The sequence below is a fragment of the Stegodyphus dumicola genome, chromosome 8 (assembly GCF_044657685.1).
Source record: "Stegodyphus dumicola isolate Sdum_Otavi_A_Nest chromosome 8, ASM4465768v1".
Taxonomy (NCBI): Eukaryota; Metazoa; Arthropoda; class Arachnida; order Araneae; family Eresidae; genus Stegodyphus; species Stegodyphus dumicola.
In genome coordinates, this window is record NC_140775.1 from 161,862,496 (window position 1) to 161,884,796 (window position 22,301).

Sequence of the window (22,301 nt, forward strand, 5' to 3'; positions counted from 1 at the left end):
AAAAAAAAGCTTCATATTTATTTTTGACCTTATTAAACATTTCTTTTAATGTAAGTTGTTTAAGTTGCTCCGTTTTTTGTGCTAATACTTTCTCTTTTATTCTATAAAGAGAAATAATTTCTTGTTCAGTTACATTGTTGGAAGTCCTGTACCTGCTGTTTCAAGAATTCCGAATAATTGTCAATCGAAATTTTCTCGTTTTCAGTAACTTCTCTGTCACTTCTTCACGGTATTTTCTAGACCTAGAACCATACTACAGATTTCAGCATTCATTAACTGACTGATGATTGAGAAGCATTGTCATCACAATGAAAAACTTTCTTTTATACCATCTTCATTTATTACTGTTTCTCCACATTTCTTTAAAAAATCTGTTAATTGGAAAATTTCACCTTTGTTTTTTTCGATATCTGAAAACCTTTAAAATTAGCGGCTATCGTCATCAAATTTAGCTACCCTTCGCTATACATATTTGGCTATGCATCACGAGCTTGGCAACAAACGGCAAGTTGTTCCATTAAATTTTATTTTGCTTCTATCACACATTGAGACAATTAAGGCTGAATTGTATTTAGTTTAGTTATTTGTTACACTTATGTCTATTTCTTACACATGCTTAAGGCTTATCATTGTTTTAAATAAATAAATTCCCACATATACTTAATGAGGGCCGGTGCTAGATGTGATATTGCCTGATGCAGTCTCTGTAGGTCCTAAATCCTGAGACTCTGTATGGCCATAGGAGCCCTGACGCTGGTTCTGGGTTTATGTGAATAACAAATCAGTTATTTTAAATTCAAATAGAACTAAATGTAATCTTTGAGGATCTGTGAGTATCATCAACAAAATCTATTTTTAGCATGTGGAAAGAAACTTTTGTTAAATTTTTCCTCGTCATCATTTTTTAGCACATTTAACTTTAATCTGTAATTATCGCCAAGCACAATGTCAACTTAAAAGGTTACTATACTCCTTTATTATTCAATTACTAACATAAAAAATAAAGAGTTTAGGCAGCACTACACGAGTCATTACTCAAGTTGTCATGTTTTGATAAACATGTGGTGATGAAAGAAAAGTATAATAAATAATGATTTGCCAGCTTGGCGTCAGATCAACGATATATCTATGTGGAATGCTTCGGTTTAAGATGTGTGCCAAAAAGCAGATACGCAGCAATGAAGCCAAATTACTGATCGTGCAAATTTATGCTAAAATGTTTGTTTCATCAATAACAAGGTATTTTATTTAGTGTCAAAGTGAAATTAAGAATTGGAACTCTCCAGATGTCTTCGTTATGCCCGGAGGGGGGGGGGGGGAATCAAATGCGCATGCATAAAGTGTAAGAGAAAAATGTTATTGGTGGTTTTGAGGTCCGGATTTTAGATCATTCCGGATAATGGATGTCCGGATTTCGGACTTTGTACTGTAGCATTTTTTTAAAATCACATTAGTCAAAGGATGGTTTTTAGATAACAGCTGCATTATTAACACAAATGTGGTCTTGAATATTACTCTCCCTATCAGAAGCAGAAACCAACACTTCATTACAATAGTTCAAGACTGGCTTAATTACATTTTATAAGCTGTATTAAAGTTTCTCTATTACAACCCCATTTAACTCCAACTATTCGTTTATGAATACAAAGTCTTTATTCTGCTTTTCAGATAACACGTTCAGAATGTCCCCTTCAAGTTAGCTTATTGTCAAAGGTGCAGCCTAAGTAAGTTGATAAATCACTAAATTGCATATGCCTACCCTGAAAGACAAATTTGAAAACAAAGGGTTGTCAGTTAAGGGTGAAAATGGTGGCTGGTAGTTTAATTTATGTTTACTAACATATTTTCCTTGCACCAATGTTAAAGTCACTCCAAAGTTAGATTCAAAATAGTACTGAGCTTGGTTTAGTCCTTTTTAACAGAGCTACACTAAAGAACTAAATTGCTTGCAAATAGAGCCTGTTACCAATCCATCAAAAGTCATCAGGTCAGGTAGGTCACTTATAAAAATATTAAACAAGATGGGGCTAATTACAGTGCACTGTGATAGACCAATTTCATTTTGCTTAAATTCTGAAGTGTGAACTCCAAAACAAGCTGCACAGAAGTGTTGAGAAAGAAAATCTTTGATCTGTCAAAGCATCTTGCCATCAACATATATGGACTGCAGTTTTTGGACAGTCCTTAGTTTCCAAAGGCCCTGTCAAAAGCGACCTCGAAATCTACAAACATGGCAAATTTCAGCCATACACGGCATTTTTCATTGACTGTTCCAGGAAGATGACCTGTTGGCTAGTTGAATTCATACATTTTCAATACAGCTCATTCACAATATAGCTTAGGTGTAGTAAAATTTGTTATCCTGATTATAAAGAATACACATTAATACAGTTTTATAAAAATTATTTGTTTGGCTATTATACAGTGTTTCATATCTATAAGCACTTAAATGCTAGATACACAGTTAAATACTTTCTGAAATCAATCACACATGTTCTGAAGAGAAAATATATCCTAAATGCATGCATTTCCCTGATAAGAATGACAAAAATAAGTTAAACATGAAGAGGGAATAAAATTTTTTTTGAGCAATTAAAATTTGAACTACTAAAATGCCATGTGGACACATCATGACTCCCTATACAACTTATTAAGTTATACATTTTTTACTGCTTTATTTCCTTGAATTATATTAGAGATATATTTCTCCTTCAGTCAATTCAGTTCTCACTTCACAGCAAGACAAAATACATAACATCAAACATCTTGATTGAAAATTATAAAATACAGAAAAACTAAAAACAGTTAAAAATTTTTTTTTTTTTTTTTTTTTTTTTTTTAGAATTAAAAGTAGAGTTTGTATGCAATTTGACCAATGGACAGGAAGACAAAATTTTCAGTGCGCAAAGCTGAAAGTTAACTTTTGATTTCACTGAGCAAAAACACACTGAAGCTTGTGCACAAACTGACTAAATTCAATATTCTACTAAGAGTTTCAAATGTACACAAATGGCGTCTTCATTAGGCTTAGTTCCACTTAAACAACTTTTAAATTATTGATAATTTTACAACTACTGATGCAGATTAAGTAAAGGCATCAAAACTTTTGAAGATAAGAACAACATAATACAGTCACTTTTAAATGAAAAAATGTACAATTTACCAATATATAAAAATACTCACTGAGATGGGTAAAAGAGTGGATGCGTATCTATCTATATGTATATCTATCTATATGTATATCTATTTATATGTATATCTATCTATCTATCTATATATATATCATGGAGGTAAGAATAAAAAGAGGTAACAACCTCACACTATGAATGATGCAGTGCTTCCAAGTTTTGGTTTTTTGCTTACATCAACAGCATCCTGACGGTGCTTTGACAGTATTTGCACAAACGACAGTTCCACACAAATTAAAAAGCGGAGACACTTCCGTATAAAAGAAACATTCATTGTTGCATGTATAATAGCAATTTGTATAGTTTAGTGGCATTTATGCAAAAATCACATCTTGCTTATTTTTTGATAACCTGCAATAATGATTTTGATTATGAATTTGTTTTATAAAATTCTAAGCTACTGGACTACATAAATACATATTTTAGCAAAACATTGATGTGATCTGTAAAGAGCATTAATCATATAAAAGTATATTATTATAAAGTGGCTCTGTTTGATTTAAAGGATGCCTCAGAAGCTAAAAAATCATCACATATTTGAGAAATTATTTCAGGAAGATGCGCTGTAAATAGAAAAGAAATAATGCATAATTTTAATTTTAATATTAATAATACAATATACTTTTATCTTAATTTTTGTAATCATTAACCGAATAAAATCAAATTACCTTAAAATTTATTTCTAACGTAATTAACGAAAACCTGTGAAAATATTAAATTCATATTAAACTATTATGTGGAAAAGTATCGTATTTAATTCCATTTAGAATTAAATGTTGTTTAAAAGTGTATTCTTTTCGCATACTTAGGACTCTGAAATATTGTAGAAAAAGAAAATACATACATTTATATGTATATTTACGATGTAATTACAAAATTGTTACCTCTGATCATGTCAAAACTTAATGATCTTAATGGGAAGTCACTGAATGTTTCGGTTTCCTCGAGAGGTGCGCCACTGCTTCACAGTAGTGCATGGGAAAATCCAGCTTTGATCTCTCCTCTTATTTCCCATCTTTGTGATAGATATGTGTGTGTGTGTTTGGTGCCACTGATTGCAACAAAAATGGGAAATGCACAACTACATGTTAAAGCAGTCCCATATTAACCATTTTTGTTTTATGCGAGATACATACATATACATATGTGTGTAAGTAAAGTACAGATGTTATGAAAAAGTCCCTTTGAGATCCATTTGGGAAAAAATAGTCCTTTACACTGTTGGTATGTACAGATGTCACGCAAAAAAATCATTCAAATGGATTCAAAAGTGGTCAAAACAGCTGATAGTATTCTGGTTGAAATAAGATACCCAAAATTTTTCTCCATTAGAATACTTCCTTTACTTAGTACAAGGAAGTAAAAAAGCGTTAATTTTGAATTCAATATTTTGGCAGTTAGTTTGACTAATTATATCATATTTTATATATAATAAAAGTTTTCGCAAATTGAAATTCATAACTATAAATGCTGCACTGCATGCACATCCTAATGTATTAAAACTCAGAAAAGTTTAATTTCTTATTAAAATGAATATGATATGCCATTTATTACAGTATAATGTTTAAAATTATAAACAAAGCAAAAAAATCTGCCACACCCTCCTCAAGGGGGAGGAAAAAAAAAAACAGCATTTGGGTACGAGGAAATACGTTAAGGTATAGAAAATACATTGACCCAGGGTTAAATCCCATTGCTAGTCAAGATTAAAAATGCATAATTTTTAATTTGCAATTAATAAAAATGCATTATTTAATTAATTTTACATTAACATGAAAATTAAAAACATCGCAAACAGTTTGTTGCATTGATTAATTATATCATAGTTTTACTTATTTTTCGTTCACAAGCACAGGTCAGATGCAGTTGATAATTACAATTAACTCACACTTAATGTCCCTTTATGCAGTGCAATTACTACCACAGAGTAGTTCTCACATTCAAAGTCTTGTACTGAGCCTAACTTAAGAAAGAATACCATTAAAGACTTATGCTATGTTCTAAGTCTCTGGCTTTTGCTCTCAGTATTTTCCCTTTACTAAATCTTGGTAGTGTTAGATTTAATGCAGGAGATATAGTAAGACTGGAACAAGGGGACTGAGAGCAACAGAAATAAAAGTATTACTAGAGTAAATGAACCAAAAAAGCAGCACTCATGTTCAAAAGTATTTTTACCTGTATTCGTAACAGAAGTCTCTTATTAAATTGATCAACCATTCGACAGCGAAGTTCCAAATCTGGAATTTTTTGTACTTCTTTCTTAAGACACCGTACATAGTCAACTGATGCTTTCAGAATGGTGCCCTTATTTTGACGAAGATCTTTAACCAAGTCATAATACCTGCATAAAAATTAAATTATTTAACACATACTAAATTATGGCACATAGGTTTGACAATTACAAAACTTTATGAAAATATAATATAATAAGCATTGATTAATTGAGATCTTAAGAATTTTATCTAAATTAATAAAACTGATATAAAAAAGTAGAAAATTTTAACTTGCAAATATTAATACATTAAATGGCACTGATTACAGTCTGCTACTTTAAGACAAGCACTTCAAGATTTTTTCAGCCTCCCTTATGTCACAAGTTGTCATCAAAATTCAGCACTTATTTTTTCCAACTCATTTAAGACTATAGTTCAACTCAGTTTTCATTCATGCACTTGCGTGTGAATGAAGACTTCAAGTGTATACAATAACAGGCTGCAGCTAAAAAATGTTGAATAACTACACGTTAGTGAAATTCTCTTAATTATTAAGCAAATATAGGTGGATTTTTTCAATTTTTATGATAAGATATTATCATACATATATTTTACAATTTTTGCTTAGTTTGTATTTTGTATCTTAAAGCAGTCAATGAACAAGAGAATAAATTCATTAAAAAATGTAATTACATCCTTGTTATTTTAATCTCAAAACACAGAAATTTAAACTGAAAATTTATTGTATGTAGAAAATTGTTTTGAATGTGTGCAAAAAAGATCATTTTCACAGGAAAACCTAGAATTGCTGATGATAATGCTTTTCTTTTTACCATCCAATATAAACAACTTTATCTAAGCTATTTCAAACAGCTTCTGCATTTTCTATTAAAAGAAAAATATTATAAACCCGAGAACAGAAAATGTGTTGATAAAAAAAGCCCACATGCTTTCAAAAGTGATAAGAATTATCATCCCTAATATTTTTCTATGGAATTCAAGAATACACTAGGGACTTTCTTTTAATGGGAAAAAATAACTCAGTAATAATTTAACCACTTCTATGAAATTAAATGAACTTCTTAACTTCCCTACTTATGTTTCATTCAATGCTTTAATTATTAAGGAATTTATTACATTACACATTAAAATCACATAAATTAACAACAATAATATTCACTACAGCTGAAAGAAATATTATCCAATAGTAATGCTAAATTAATTTTTGCAATTTATGTAACCAACATAAACAATAAACATGTCATAAAAGCCATACTAAATATATCATATACAGTCAAAAGTCGTTAATTCGGATACCCATAATCCGGAATGATCTATAATCCGAACCTCAAAGCTACAAACTTTCTGCACATGCGTCGCGTTCACACATGCGCACAGGCGTTTACGAGAGCGCGTAAGACCCTTACGGCTGCGAATATGTTTGTGCGCATGCGCGTTTAATGTGTAACGGAGTTATACGCTAAGCTAAAGTTATCTAATTCAGTTAATGTTGCAGATTGCGTTGTTCCTTAATCTTCGAAATGGATCCGGCTTATTATTTTTTGCAGACTGTTAGAGCAATTTTATAAAAGTAAGCTTGAACTTTCGATTATGTCAAATAGAATTTCGGATATATATTTACTACAAAGCGAAAGTATGTTTTGAAATCCGAAATCTGTTTATCAATTTCACACTGCTCTGCGGCAGAGGGGGGGGGCAGAAACCTCATTATTAGATTATGATAGATTAGAAAGATTATGTCAAATAGAATTTCCGATATATATTTACTAATATGTAATTTGTATCTACAAAGCGAAAGTATGTTTTGAAATCCGAAATCTATTTATCAATTTCACGGGGCCTATCGGAAGTTGATCTGTCAGCACTATCCTTATCTTCAGGGCAGATGTTTTTATTTTATTTGGTTTATAATTCCGTGCCTTTGATATGATTTAAATCAAGTTCCTCGTCATTATAATTCCCATAATTCGCTTTGCTTCGATAATGAAGAAAGTGACCCAGAGGTTATTGAAAACGAAAACATTTCAATTGACAAATTACTCGGTATTCTCAACACAGCAATTATAGGACTTGAACAGCGGAACTTTGTAACTAAACAAGAAATTATGTCTGTTTAATAGAATTAAAGAGAAAGTATTATCACATGAAAGGAAGCAACTTACATTGAAAGAAATGTTTAATAAAGTAAACAAATAAATATTAAGCTTTTTCTTTTTGTAAATTTTGATACCCTTTAGATCATAATTGTTCTTTATTTCATAAATTACGGTTTCATATTTTTAATTTTGTAATTTCTGCATGCCATCTTACCAGATTTAAACTGATGATCTATAATCTGGAAAAATCGATAATCCGGAATCGCCGAAGTCCCGACGAGTCCGGATTAACGACTTTTGACTGTAATACTTCCACATTCCAGAATATTTTTATATTATGAGAATGAATGTAGTTTAATGTAATTAATATATCATCATTATGTTAATTTCTCATATTTTTATATTAGAAGCATTATGAAAATTATAAATACCGTTTAAAGAAAGAATAAAAGCATAACTATTCAATTTCTTCCAATAATAATCCATATTCTTTTATTAATTTAGGTCACCGAGTGTCTGCTAACAGGGAATTCGACTCTTATTTTAAAAAAGATAGTATTTGTAAATGTTGTCAGTGTGTGCCTTTTAATGAAAATAATTATAAATCCTAACCAATTTTGTATGTTTTAGAAAATTATCAACCTGACTGAATAAAATAATATGAAATCTATAAATCAGGAAGTATAATGAATTTAGTTCATTCATACATGCAATGTAAAATTCCATGAAACAAGTATGCTTCATTTAGAATCAAACTTAAAACGAAACTACCAAAATAAGCAATCCAGATAAAACTCACTGGCAGATAATTAGCAAATACTGAATCATTGGATAAAAATTTAATAGTTTTAATACTGAATGTTACTTTAAAAAATAAATAAAAATTTAAATAAATTTGCACACATTTTTTTTTTTTTTAAGATAAATATTCACTAGGTTTTTAGTCTATCCATCAAAACAATTGCATTTGGTTTAGCATACATACTATTCACGCCATTTTTCAAAATATATACAGAAATATTTTAGAAAATTTATTCATATTACAATAACACACTCACGGATCATTGCTTCTTGGAAGTAAAGTACCCAATTCTTTAATTCTGTCATTTATATTGAACCTTCTCCTTCTTTCAACTGGAAGGGAAAAGATCTCACTCTTACAAAACTATAAATCAAGCATTATTTAAATTTACAAGAAAAATTTTTTAAAAAATATATCTTTAGAAGAAATGTCCGCATGAAAGTAAAATTTTCTTTTGCTACAAATCCACAATTAGTCAGTTCTGAAAATATGATAAAGAACAAATATTCATCAGTTACCTCAAAATCTTCTTCCTGATAAGTAATTATCAACTTTTTTGGTTGATGATATATTAACTGAATACCTGTAACACTGCAAGAACATTGATTCTGAAGTTGAATTGTTACTACTGCTGTTATTCTTGTTCCTAATTAAATTAGCACTAAATTAATCTGTTTTACTAAAGCATAAGCTGGTGATCACGTAATACAAATATGATACAGAAAATAAATGTAATATTATTGTTGCACTACTTAAAATTACTAAATTCTGACACTTTGAATACAAAAAGATATATTCAAATTGTCAAGAAATCTTGTTTTAATTGCAATCTCCTCAACAGTAGAAAATGTAATAGCTCATTGTTTTCATTATATATAAGTTCGGTTGCTTTTCTGAATGTTCGTCTCATTAGATAATCTAAATAGAGAACATACAAATTCTAACACTGAAATGATGAGGGAAAGAGAGTACTTTGATATTCGTGTAAATTAGTATATTGTTAAAAAAATTTCAGCGATTTAAAAAATTTTTTTTTTATTTTAACATTATATATAATACAACAGACCCTGCAAATCCGATCTAGTGAACTGAGAAGGAAATGAGATAGCAAAAATGTCAAGATTTACAAAAGAAGAAATGGTCTATTTACAACTCAATTAATCATACACCTAAATCCATGGCAATTTTATTAGCACTTTTGATTTTGTTCAGTCTCTTCAAGCATGAAATTTCATTTCAATTGTCATATTAATTGGATTGTTTTCTTCTTGTTTGACATTTTTATTTGCAGAGACAAAACAATACCTCTAAGCCACTAAACTGAGAAAATTTTATTGAGAATAAAATGAAAATTTAGCTTACAGCCTAGGGAAGCCCATCAATGATTCACAAGATAAAGGAATATGAGTGGTAATCTACAGCAGCTACCTGACTTTATTTAGCCACTTTTTTACTGAGAAAAGAAGTGGGACAGATTGGAATTTCCATGAAAAGAACAAAATCTGTCACCAAATCCTTTATGCAAGTTCTTAGAAACATTGTCAAAATACAAAAGGCTATTTGAATAAGCATATGAGAGCTAGCCGTCCAAGAAGAGGGATACTTTTGTATAAACTCTGAGGGAAATTGACTCATATCCATGTTACACATGACAAAAACCACAAAAACTAACAATTCAGTTAGTCTGCTTGCCTGAAATCAAACCTAGGTTAAACTTATAGCATTCTGTGGTCCTACCTACTTGGCTGTTGGTGGGGTGCATCACAAAGAAAGAGAGATAAAAATTTCAAAATTAGAATGCTGAAATACATCTTTAAACAGAATAAGAAAAGATGCAGACAATTATAGGCATAAATACGTACTGTAATTACAATAATACAGCAATTCAAATGTTCTTAAAATATTTGCCCAACATCAGCAATGTTAGAAATTATTACAGTCTAGCTAGTAATAAACTACTACCTTTTTTTTCAAAGATAATGCTCTGTTTGACCAGCAGAAAGTGATTAAAAAGAGACATTAAATTATACCAAATGTTAAGTTAGTGGAGTGGCACTAATTTACTGGGACTCCTCCGAAATCATTATTTTTTTATAAATAATCTTTCAAAATTTAATCCCCAAAACTCTGAATCTATGGTATGCAAAATATATTAATTACCCTTTGTAGATTGCCAATACATCAATTTTTACATAACCTTTGATTTCACTAGTTGAAAAAATATTTCCCCCCTTTGTGTTCCATGTTTCTATTTAAGGAGTTTAGTCAAAAATTTCAGTATGATTTGCTAGGAAAAAAATCCAATAGGATTTTATGCACAGCTTTTTTGAATAGATAAAATGTACATGAAATCTTTACCTTAAAATGCTTTTGTTAACCATAGCTATTTTATGTATAACCTAAAAAAATTTTTTTTTTAAAATTACCATTCCTTCTTTAAATTTTGCTTTAATGGAGAGTATACTATTTATTTGAACATTGAGGGCACTGTTTGATTGTTGGACAAATTCAATTTTCTGGTTGTTTAAATAATTGACAATATCTTTCGTATAATGGCTGATGCCGCACAACCAGGATAGTGCTTAGCAAAACTTAACTACTGTACCGAAAGTTCCGAGTTCGAATTCCGAAGAAGGCATAAATATACATGGGAACACTTTAAACATGCGAAGAGGCAAAAATCCTCTTCAGATGTTGATGGTACGGGAAGAGGGGTGGCAGACCCTCGGATCCATCTCCCAGGGGTGTTTGTTCTCTTTCAAAATTGGGGGGGGGGTGGAACTGAGCAAAGTCATACTATCACCTGTATGGTGTTCAAGGCCCTTACCAATGACAAGCACAATCTTACACCCCTTCCCACAATGAATTTCGTACACTTGTTCTGATGTTACTGTCAGACAAGTGAGATAAGTCACAAAAACATATTTATTTATATTTGTTTCAACACATTTTTTTAGACTTTTCCTTCAAAGAATAGTTTGAATACATCAAGTTCAAATATGTAAGTCTTGGGTACATAAAAAACTTTTCCCTTTTTGCAAAAGAAAGAAAGAAAGAAAAAAAAAAAAAAAAAAAAAAAAAAAAACTAAAAATTACAATGTTATTTAACATTCATGCCAACATGACATTCAAATGAAAAAAAAATTGCTTTATCAAGTTATTAAATTCTTAATTCTTATTTAGTACCATAAAACATTTTCACAGATTAGACAAATTACCAAAGGCCTAACAAAACTTCATTCATCAATATGGCAAAATTTATCAACATCTGAAATATATTTTATTTTGAGTATTTGATAACTAATGTATGTTTTTTCATTTTTATGCTGCAATTAAAAAAACTTTTCCAAAACACATAAATTATTATTAGCAGCAATTTAAAATTTTCCAAAACATTCATATAAATGTTTCAGTAAAGGGAATAAATATACGCAAATAAAAATACACAAGCTCTTAAATTTAATTCATTACACAAAAATTAGGAAATGTAATTTTTTTAAAGGTGTAAATTTTAGATAATTTCTTTTTGTTTTTTATGTAGTTTTTTTTATTATTATTTTTTTAAATATAGTTATTATCTTTCTTAAGCATTTAGTCGCACTAATACTTAAAGCTTACAAAAAGAAAGCAAAATTATCATCTATCTTTATTGTGCATTGTACTAGCTATTTTCTTTTCACATGCATTTCTGCAGTCCAAAAACTTACTTCTGTTGTGATTATCTTTCTTTTGTCTGTCTTTCTGAAATGCCTGAACTTTCTCTTCAGTCAACACTTCTCCAATTTCAGTTTCATTAGCCAACCCAGCTGGACATGATGTAGAAACTGGTTCCAGTGTCCTGGATAATACTTCTAAAATTGCTTCATCCACAGACTGAAAGATACATCAAAAATATGATAAGAGTATGGTAAAAATATTTTAGATAATTATATGAATGAATATCTATATGTAAAAAATAATATCTTATAGAATTTTTGATAGCACTGTAAATTCATCGAGGGATTGTACTTATTTACTGCTCTGAGATTATACTGAAACACATAATAATACATATTAAAGAAAAAAAAAATATTAGTTTGATAAGATGCCACAGTTAAGATACTATACACCGAGGTGAAAAAAGTCATGGGATTATCCAATATCATGTCAAATCTCCTTTGGCCCAGCAACTTGACGTGGCAAGTCACTGGAAGTCCCCTGCCATGCCAAAATATTGAGCCATGTTGCCTCTATAACATCCATAATTGCAGAAGTGTTGCCAGTGCAGGATTTTGTGCACGAACTGACCTCTCCACTATGTCCCATAAATGTCTGATGGGATTCATGACAAGCAATCTAGGTGGCTAAATCATTCGCTGGAATTGTCCAGAATGTTCTTCAAACCAAACAGTTATGGCCCAATGACATGCCACATTGTCATCCATAAAAATTCCATCGTTGTTCAAGTACATGAAGTCCATAAATGGCTGCAAGTGGTCTCCAAGTAGCTGATCATGACCATTTCCAGTCAATAATTGGTTCAGTTGGACCACAGGACCCAGGCCATGCCATGGAAAAACTGCCACCACCAGCTTGCTACCTTACTGACAATTTCGGTCTATGGCTTCGTGTGGTCTGTACCACACTTGAACTTTACCATCAGCTCAACTGAAGTAATGACTCATCTGACCGAGCCACTGCTTTCCAATAGAGTCCAACTGATATGGCCATGAGGCCGCAAGAGGCAATGCTGTTCTGTTAGTAAAGGCACTCGACTCGATCTTCTGCTGCTATAAGCCATTAAAACCAAATTCTGCACCACTGTCCTATCAGACATGTCTGTCACACATCCCACAATTATTTCTGTAGTTATTTCACACCGTCGGGGGGGGGGGGGGTCAGCCATTGCACTGTCCATGATGGGAGGTTATCCCTGAAATTAGGTATTCATGGCACACTCTTGCCACTGTGGACATTGGAATGTTGAATTTGCTTATGATTTCTGAAATGGAATGTTCCATGAATCTAGCACTAACTACCATTTCATGCTCAAAGCTTGTTAATTCCTATCACACATCTATAATCATGCCAGAAACCTTTTCACATGAATAACTAGAATACAAATGAAAGGCTTGCTAATGCACTGCCCCTTAATACATTTTCTATGTGAGACTACTGCCATTTGTATATTTGCATATTGCTATCCCATGACTTTTGTTACCTCAGTGTACACTAACATGATCGAGTTGCTATTTCCATCTGTATATCTGCATATTGCTATCCCGTCACTTTTGTCACCTCAATGTACACTACCATAATTAAGATGCTTAATTCTCAAAATTAAGCTGAATTCTGAGAATTGTATGTGAAAGACATATCAGCATCAACATTGCTATCTCATACATTGTAAACATGGGGTTATGAGAGGTGATCAAAATCAAAGATTAAACTTCACTCAAACTGTTCTTTTGAATTAAAAGAACTTCATACATAATACAAATATCAAAATTAAATTTTAAAAATGATACTGCAATACAGATGGCTTTCATGAAAAATACATTCACATTTTAGCATGCATGATTTGTGTGTAGGTACACATTATATGATAATACACACTTCAAAGATAATGATGAAGAATAATGCAGCATTGATTGAATAGATTTTCTTATATGAAGAGTACAGTTCCCCCTTTTTTCAATTATGCACTTTTATAATATAAATATGCACTAAAGAAAAATTTATCCATTTTGAAAGATTTATTACATGCGTCAGTAATGATGAAAAAAGTAAAATGGTGACACTTTATTCATTAAAAGAATGGAACTTACACATTTTTCAAAAATAAGAATTTACCAAAGAAATCAGCTTATAAGAAATTAATGTTAGTTCAATGCATGTTGTAGAATACTGTTTTGTTTGACTAACGAGACTCATAATAAAATACATATATTTCAACATTTAATTGACTAAAATAAAACTAAAGACATTTTTAGCAGATTATTAAATATTTTTAATGTATTACAAACTGCTTTAAATTAAAAGCCAGATGTCACAATAATTTAATAATATGTTCAAATTAAATTCTGTGAAAATATCCAAAATAAGTTCTTAATTTCTGCTATCAAAATATGAAGTAATTCGCACTTCCTCGGAAAATTTTTTTCGATTTAGCATTTAATATAAGGGATTTCTTCCATTAAAAGACAACAAATGTCACACAATTTAAAGAAGAAGGATCCATGTGCCAACACGACTACAGTACTAGTCATAGTTTTATTATTAATTATATGAACATATGTCAAAATGCAAGAATACAGACAAAAATGCATTTGGACGGAGCTTAGCTGTCACAGTTTCCAGTTAACCACCCTTGAATTATCTTACATTTGTGCTCACTGAAATAATTAAACGACATATTTTTTATTTCTTACCCTTAGGAATTTTTATAACTGTATAGTTCTATAATAGAAGAGATCTGACAAGAGTACTGTGGCATAATTTTTTAACAAGAAAATAAAAATAGATATACAGTTATACTTACAGTTGTTATTGGTCCTGTAAGACTAGGATCTAGAAGATTGTCTGCAACTGAATCTGTACAAGAATTGAAATTCTGGAAGTCCTGCCAGAATTCTTCCAACTGTAAAAAAATATATATATAATGTATGATAATTTTGGATAATACAATAGCAGAACAGTTATATCACAGTTGTGGTGGGGACAGTTATAGCAGATAGCCTGAAAGTGTTGTGTTGATGACTGGATATAATGTTGGAAAAACCACAAATACCTGGATAATCAAAACACATCTTTATTACTTAACATCAGATCTATTAAGACACAGCTTCTTGACTCACAAAGCACAATGAATGCAATCTGCCCTCCCCAACAGATTTTTATATGTAGATTACATTATTACAGGAAAATGCAGAGCAGTTAATCACATGTTTATGAAGCAACAGCATGGGAAAAAAGTGATGCATATTAAGCAGAGTTACTTATAAGCTTGGGTCCTTTGTTTCAATCCTGAACAGCGACTTGGCAAGCATTTACAGCAATGTGGATAAAAATGATGATGCAACTGATGCAGTAGATTTTTGAAGAAAGCTTTATTTAAATTAAAAGATAGTATATCGTCAATTAAGTCAGTAATTTGTTGATAGTTTTCCTTCATATTTTTTATATCTTAAATTTTATATATACATATAAACTATTCAATGAATATTTCAGTATTTTGATTTCAGATCATAAATGAAATATTCTGTTAAGTGTTATTTTCTAAATACATGATACTTGTTCTTAAAAAAAAATGCAAAAGAAAGAAAAGAAGAGAAGAAAAGAAAAATCCCTTTCCAAACATTTACTGTGAAGTAGGTTTTTAGATTATTTTTTTTATATATACATATATAAATAAAAACTTCTTTGGAATTTCTCCCTTAGCCACATGAAAATGATTTATGCCCTCAGTCCATCAATAATGACAAAAGATCAAAAGTGATGAACTTTGTAACTCTATTAAACATAAACATAGAAAAAAGAAATTACTGCACTTAGTTGATTGGAATAATTATATAAATCAATTCTATGTTGCATGATTAGAAAAATGCATTTCCAAAAATCCACGGCTCTACTCTTATATGCGCCCTAAGATCACCAAATGTGCCGATCTGTATTCTGCGCTGGTTTTTGGCATGATTCCGTGTTGTGGAATGGTTTGGTGGACGATGCTGTTTGTATGGCAACCCTTTTGACGTTGAAACTTAACTCTTTTGCTGCAGTGTCGTGGGTATAAAGTAAATTTAGTATTAAAAGGTACGATGTTAGAGTTGTTAACGAGTCTTTTGTTTACGGGTGTGGATCAAAGTGTATTTTTAGAATGGAGTGCAAAATGTGGAGCTGCTATAAGAACTCAGACGAAGAAGGGCATTTCTGACACTTCTTGTGTGGATTTGCAATCAAATGCTTGCTGGTAAAGTATGTGGCTGTCAGCGAAATTTAAGATTTGGATCGTGGTTTTCGTGTAGCAAGTTAACTTTGGAGGAAGTTTTTATCATTACTTTTGAAATTTTGAATCACAGAAAGACATGCGATATAGCAAAATGGTGGCACTTTTGTTCACCGACGTTGTGCGACTGGCGAAATTTTATTAACGAATGTATTATGGTAAGTGCATTTTATTTTACTGTTCTTATTTTGTAGAATGTTATGTTAATTGTTTTTCTACTATGAATTTCTGTTCTTATCGTTGTTTTTGAATTTGTAATTTTAGTTTATTTTGTTGATTTGTGTGCAATGCCTAGATTGTGCAATTCGTAGATGTTTTTTTAAGTTTAAACAGGTGCTGTGTACATGGTATTCTTTGAAATTTATTGTTGTTATGTTAATTTGTTAAAGCAAGGTGTGCGTAGTTTGTAGATTCGTTCGTTGTCTATATTGTGCAATTCGTAGATTTATTTTAAGATATTGCTGTGTACATGGATTCTTGTCAAATATTTTTGGTTAGAAACTTTACGTTTTTGCTATCTACATTTTCTGTTTTTGTTTCGGAATTTTAGCTTAAATTGTGTGTTTAAAATGTAATTTTTGCATGTGCGAAAACCGCGTTTTTGGAGACATTTTAGGCTTAAAGTTCAAAATGTAAACAAAAAATTTAGACAGGTAATATGGCACCGTGGAGTTTCTCACCAAAACTGTTTGGCGAGAAATTTGTTGCTGCATTTGGCGACTTGAGAGCACATATAAGAGTAGTTCCAAATCCAGATTTGATGTTCAAAGAGTATGAAAGCTTACTAAATAAAAAAATCATGCTAGCTATGGTCTTCTATACCAATGGATAATCAGTAGTATACTCATATGTCAAAAGACTAATAATAAGTGTTTTTCTTTCAGTGCTAACTACTTAAATGAAGGGTCTCAGATATCTGTATAATGGAATTAACTCCAAGTAGCATGACTGCCTTTATTCAATCATGATATTTTTTACTTGGTAGTTATTCTTACTTTCTTTAATAACATATCATCTTAATGAGAAGAAGTTGAAGAAAGAGGCTAAAATAATTAGCTAGATTTGAATACTTACATCATACAATTGCACAGATATAGAAAGCAAACCAACTATTCAATAACTATGGAACCATCGTTTCTTAGTTTAACAAGAGTGGCTGGTATACTAGATGATTTAACTCACTAACATTTAAAACATTGTACTGCCTGTTCCTGTGCAACACAAAAATGTTTTGTACCTGAAAGTAAACTGATAAGTACCAGTTAAGAGATTTTTTGTCATTTGGTACTTATTCATTTCTTATTTTCTTTAGTAATGTAAATATCATCTTAATGAACAGAAGTTGAAAAAAGATGCTAAAATAAATAATTATACAAATTCAGCTGGATCAGGTGGATTGGAATAGTTATAACATACAGTTTCACAGATATAGAAATCAACTATTCAATAACTATGGAGCCATTGTTTCTTAGTTTAACAAGCACAGCATACTAAATGATTTAACTCACTAATATTTAAAACATTGTATTGCTTGTTTCTAGGACACAAAAAAATATTTTGTGGTTGACATTAAATTGATGAATATCCCTTATTTTAATATTAAAGACATCATTTTTACTACAGATTCTCAACATCAAGTTGGCCCTCTAACAAAATAAAGTGAAGTTTAGGTAAAGAGACAGAAAGGATAAAGAAAATTTGGTTTAAAAAAAAGAAAGGAAATTCACTTGCATACAGAATATTGTCTTGCGCCTTCCTTTAGTAAAATGACAATTTGTCTTTGTGATGCTATATGAACCATATAAAATTAAGAGATCTTGGTTGTTTTGTCCATCAAATCTTAACATGGTTATTGATTTACGACATTCTCTTTTTTTCCTGACTGTGGAATGCATCCCCTCAAAAATTAATTTATCCATAGGCCATTTTGATATCACAGAGTATGACCTTACTCAAAATTCTTCAAGATTTTGAGGATCTAAATAAGACCAGCCAAAATCTAATTTTCAGAACATAGCAAGTGTAAAAAGTCAAATTGAGTCAAAATTTGAGAAACTTATGTTTTGAGTTCTTAGGTTATCAGCTTGTTCTTAGACCATAAAACATCGATCCTTGCAAATTGCAGCCAGCAGGATGAAGGGAAGTGCACTTGTGACCCTTTAAACAACTCTTTCTTTTTCTGTCTGTAAATATTATTCAACAGAACCTGCACCTTTTTCTTAGCAGAGTATCCTTTCCATGGAAGAGATACTGGACAGACAGTTTTAACCTTTTCTCAATTTCAAAAATTCCCACAGCTTGTTATGCAAATAACCTACAGCTATAGCCTGTCATCTGGAATCAAGATAATGGGTAATTAGCTGTAATTCCAGGAGTTTCCTGTAGACAGTATTGTTGAATTTGTGTACAGATGAGAGTATGTCCTCTCAACTGCTAAATGAGGATCTTTTTGTAAATAACTTTGGGGGGAATAAAACAGTATATCTAAATTCTTTGCGAAAAATTAATGATGTCATTTGAAAGCATCAGACCTCTTTCTTAAGTAATAAGGGAGGGAAAGAAAACTGTTTGCGATCTCAACTGAAAGTACAGATTCGAAAAGCACTTAGTGATAGTTTTGAGAAATGAATGTTATAAAAAATAACAATTTGTTGAATCTATTTGGAAAACAGTTGTTCTTGAAGCTCAAATATTTTCATCAATCGATGAAAAAAAATTTAAATCTTAATATTTGCCATCCAGGTCACTTGTCTGCCCATTAGTCACCCATTTTTCTTTTTTGTTTCTACACTTGTGTACAGCCTTTTTGTGTATATGGTCAGCTTCTACATTTCAGAAATTTATATAAAATTCATGCTTTTTATTTTCTTTTCAGTCTTCAGTCAGGCAATCTAAATTAAGGTTTCTAATCTGCATGTGACTCACTAAATAAGCTGTAACATGGCTTGCTTGATTACATAAAAACTTATTTATATAAAAAATAATTTAAACTCTTATCACAGGTGTAATTCTTAAATAGCAACTATAGCGTGTTTTTCAAAATTAATACTGATTCCATATTTATAGACAAATGATTTCTAAGTAACCAGGATTTTATACAGCCACAATCTCAGGTACTACATGAAGTCAAGGACAGACTAATGATGCACTAAATACTATTATACTAATGATGACACATCTTATCACCACTCTTCTGCTATTGGATAGAATGGAAGCAGGGCTAGACACAAAACAATCATCACTACAAGGGATCTTCTAGCCCAAAATCATGGCTGAAACAAAGTTTTCTCTTCCAGTTAGTAATATTTCTGAACAAAGTAAGAAGGCTCCTTTATTTCTAGTAGTGTAAAATACTTTATACCATTTTCCCTTGCATGTTTCTTTCCTACAACAGAAAGACTTTTGGTACAATTTTTGGAAAGAAAAATTGTACCAAAAGACATAACTAAAGATACAATGGATGTCCTTTTTCTTTCACAAACAAAATGCGTTTAAGAGTACTCGTTTTGCATAGTCACAGCTATGCACAACAAGAACTCCTTCAGTACATAGTTGGATGATGGACAATAAAAACATGGCTGTGCTTAAAAATAACAGAGCATCCTTAGAATGGGCTAAGTACATTTGTGCATTGAAAGCAAGTGCACAAAAGAATAATTGGAATGTAAAAGGAATTTTTAGAAACACTTGGAGCAGATTGAAAAAACATTTTTGTAGGGTAAGGGGTAAGTTCAGATTAAATTTGTGTAAGAGAAGGAAAAAAGGTTATGGGTCTTTTCATTCCCATTTGTCAGTGCCCACCAACTGCCGAACGATAAAGGTCACTGAATGCTGGTAGTTCTAACCTGGGTTTGATTGCAGGTGAACAGGCAGGCAGCATGGGCAATTTTATGGTTTTCTCCATGTGTATGTGTATACAAGCCAGTTTTCCTTAGAAAGTCCTCCACAAAGGCATCCCCCCTTAGGCAGAAAGTCTATGCGTGCTTTGCCACAATTCAATAAACTGAACCAAACCAACCTATTCGTCAACCTTCAACAATTCAAGTATTCAAATCCATTGCTTATTAGCCCGTTTACAGCGTTATGGCAAAGCACATGACGAGGGCTGTCTATGGGAAGGCATAACTTCACTGATATGCTTCTAAAGGAAACCGGTTCATGTTACACATGAGGAAAAACATGACAATTCTCAAGCAGAAACCAGTTCGTTAAGATTTGGAATCTTGGACTGCTCAGCTGGGCATATTTGAATCCATTCTTAGTTTAGTTAGTCTAAGCTCATTTGCTCCAAGTGTTCTGGATCCTGGCTTCAACATTTTCTGGTGCTCTCTTAGAAGCTAGTCTTCTAAATATGGATTACTTTTGATAAATTTCAGGACATTTCTGAATAATTTGTACCATGCCTTTATTTGTACATCATAATAATAGTTTCAGAGATTGAAAGTTCCTGTTTCGCATACCATTTGACACAAATTCGCTGTTGTACTCACTCAGGCACGAAAAATAACATGATCATACACTAAACATGCTCATTCACTGCTGCCTTAACACTGCTGCTAAATAATGTGACCAATGAAGCAGTCCTCATTCACGTATGCAAACTACAACGTATTTACACTGGCTGCCAGTTTATATAATAGACCCATAAATTCATTTCATTACACTTAGCACTGCCTTGGTACTTTTCAGGGTACACATTGCTTTTTATACAGTGCAGTACTATCCGTTGACTTGACTACATGCACTTTCTCAACGCAAAATTATCTTTTCTCTACATATAAACTGCTCATAATTAAGATTTATATATTTGTCGATGTCTCTGTAGTAAAATTTATACATCACGTTACACTGACACAATAAATACAAACCCTAATATCATAAAAAGGTACTCTTCTGTTACTGGGACAAGACTCAGAAATGTATGCATGCATGTACAGATATACGTGTTCACATATGCATGTATATATGTATGAAGGTATGTATGAAAGTGTATACACACACATATACGAGCGCTGTTCAGAAAGTATCGAGACTGATTTTATTATGCAAAACAGGTTTTGAGTCAATTTCCTTCAAAATATGCTCCACTGGCAGTAACAAACTTGGCCCAACGATGTTTCCAGTCCTCGAAACATTTCTGGAACTCCGACTTTGGAATGGCCTGAAGCTGCTGTGTCGAATTCTGTTTTATGGTCTCAATGTCCTGAAACCGGTGTCCTTTTAAGGTGTTCTTGATCTTGGAAAAGAGGAAGAAATCTGCAAGTGACATGTCCGGCGAACAGGGAGGATGTGCTACTTGGATTGTTCCATGTTTTGACAGGAACTGCTGCACAAGATTGCTGGTGTGCGCTGGGGCTCCATCATGATGAAGCATCCAGCGAGACGACGCCCACAACACCGGTCGTTTTCTGCGAGCAGCCTCTCTTAATCTCCTCATGACGTCCAAGTAGAATTCCTTGTTCACTGTCTGGCCCTGGGGAGCGTACTCATGATGAACAATTCCATCTGCATCGAAAAACACAAACAACATAACTTTGATCTGGCTTTGCACCTGCCATGCTTTCTTTGGCCGAGGAGACCCGGGGCTTTTCCATTGTGACGACTGCTGCTTTGTTTCGGGATCGCATCCGTAAATCCACTAATTATACTTATCCTTAATGATGAGCTTCATGAACTCCAATGAGATTGCCGATGAGACTCTGATGAGATCGCTTGCACTTTGAAACAAACCAGATGAAATTGCCAGTCGTTGGAATTGCTGATCCTCAGTGAAGAGACGCGGCACAAGCTTTGGAGACACTCAGCGCATGTTCAAGTCCTTTCTCAAAATTTCATCACATGATCCTATGGAAACACCACACTCTTGTGCAATTTCTCCAACTGCTAAACAACGATCAGAGCGCACCACAGCCTGCACTTGTGCAATCTTGACCTCATTGTGAGAGGTGGACGGGCGTCCAGAACAGGGATCACTATCCACTGATTTCCGGTCCTACT

General features: G+C 32.0%; 1 protein-coding gene across 3 annotated transcripts in view; it reads right to left on the minus strand.

Moving 5' to 3' along the window:
• LOC118187365 (transcription factor E3-like) overlaps positions 1-22,301 on the minus strand; it is a 199,057-nt gene that overhangs the window by 5,692 nt on the left and 171,064 nt on the right. For all 3 annotated transcript variants that reach the window (XM_085822667.1, XM_085822666.1, XM_035357579.2), the window contains 4 exons: positions 14,841-14,939; positions 12,028-12,193; positions 8,577-8,652; positions 5,364-5,529 (listed from right to left, as the gene is read on the minus strand). In XM_085822667.1, the coding sequence (XP_085678793.1) occupies positions 5,364-5,529; positions 8,577-8,652; positions 12,028-12,193; positions 14,841-14,939 (507 nt within the window). The remainder of the gene's footprint in view (positions 1-5,363; positions 5,530-8,576; positions 8,653-12,027; positions 12,194-14,840; positions 14,940-22,301) is intronic.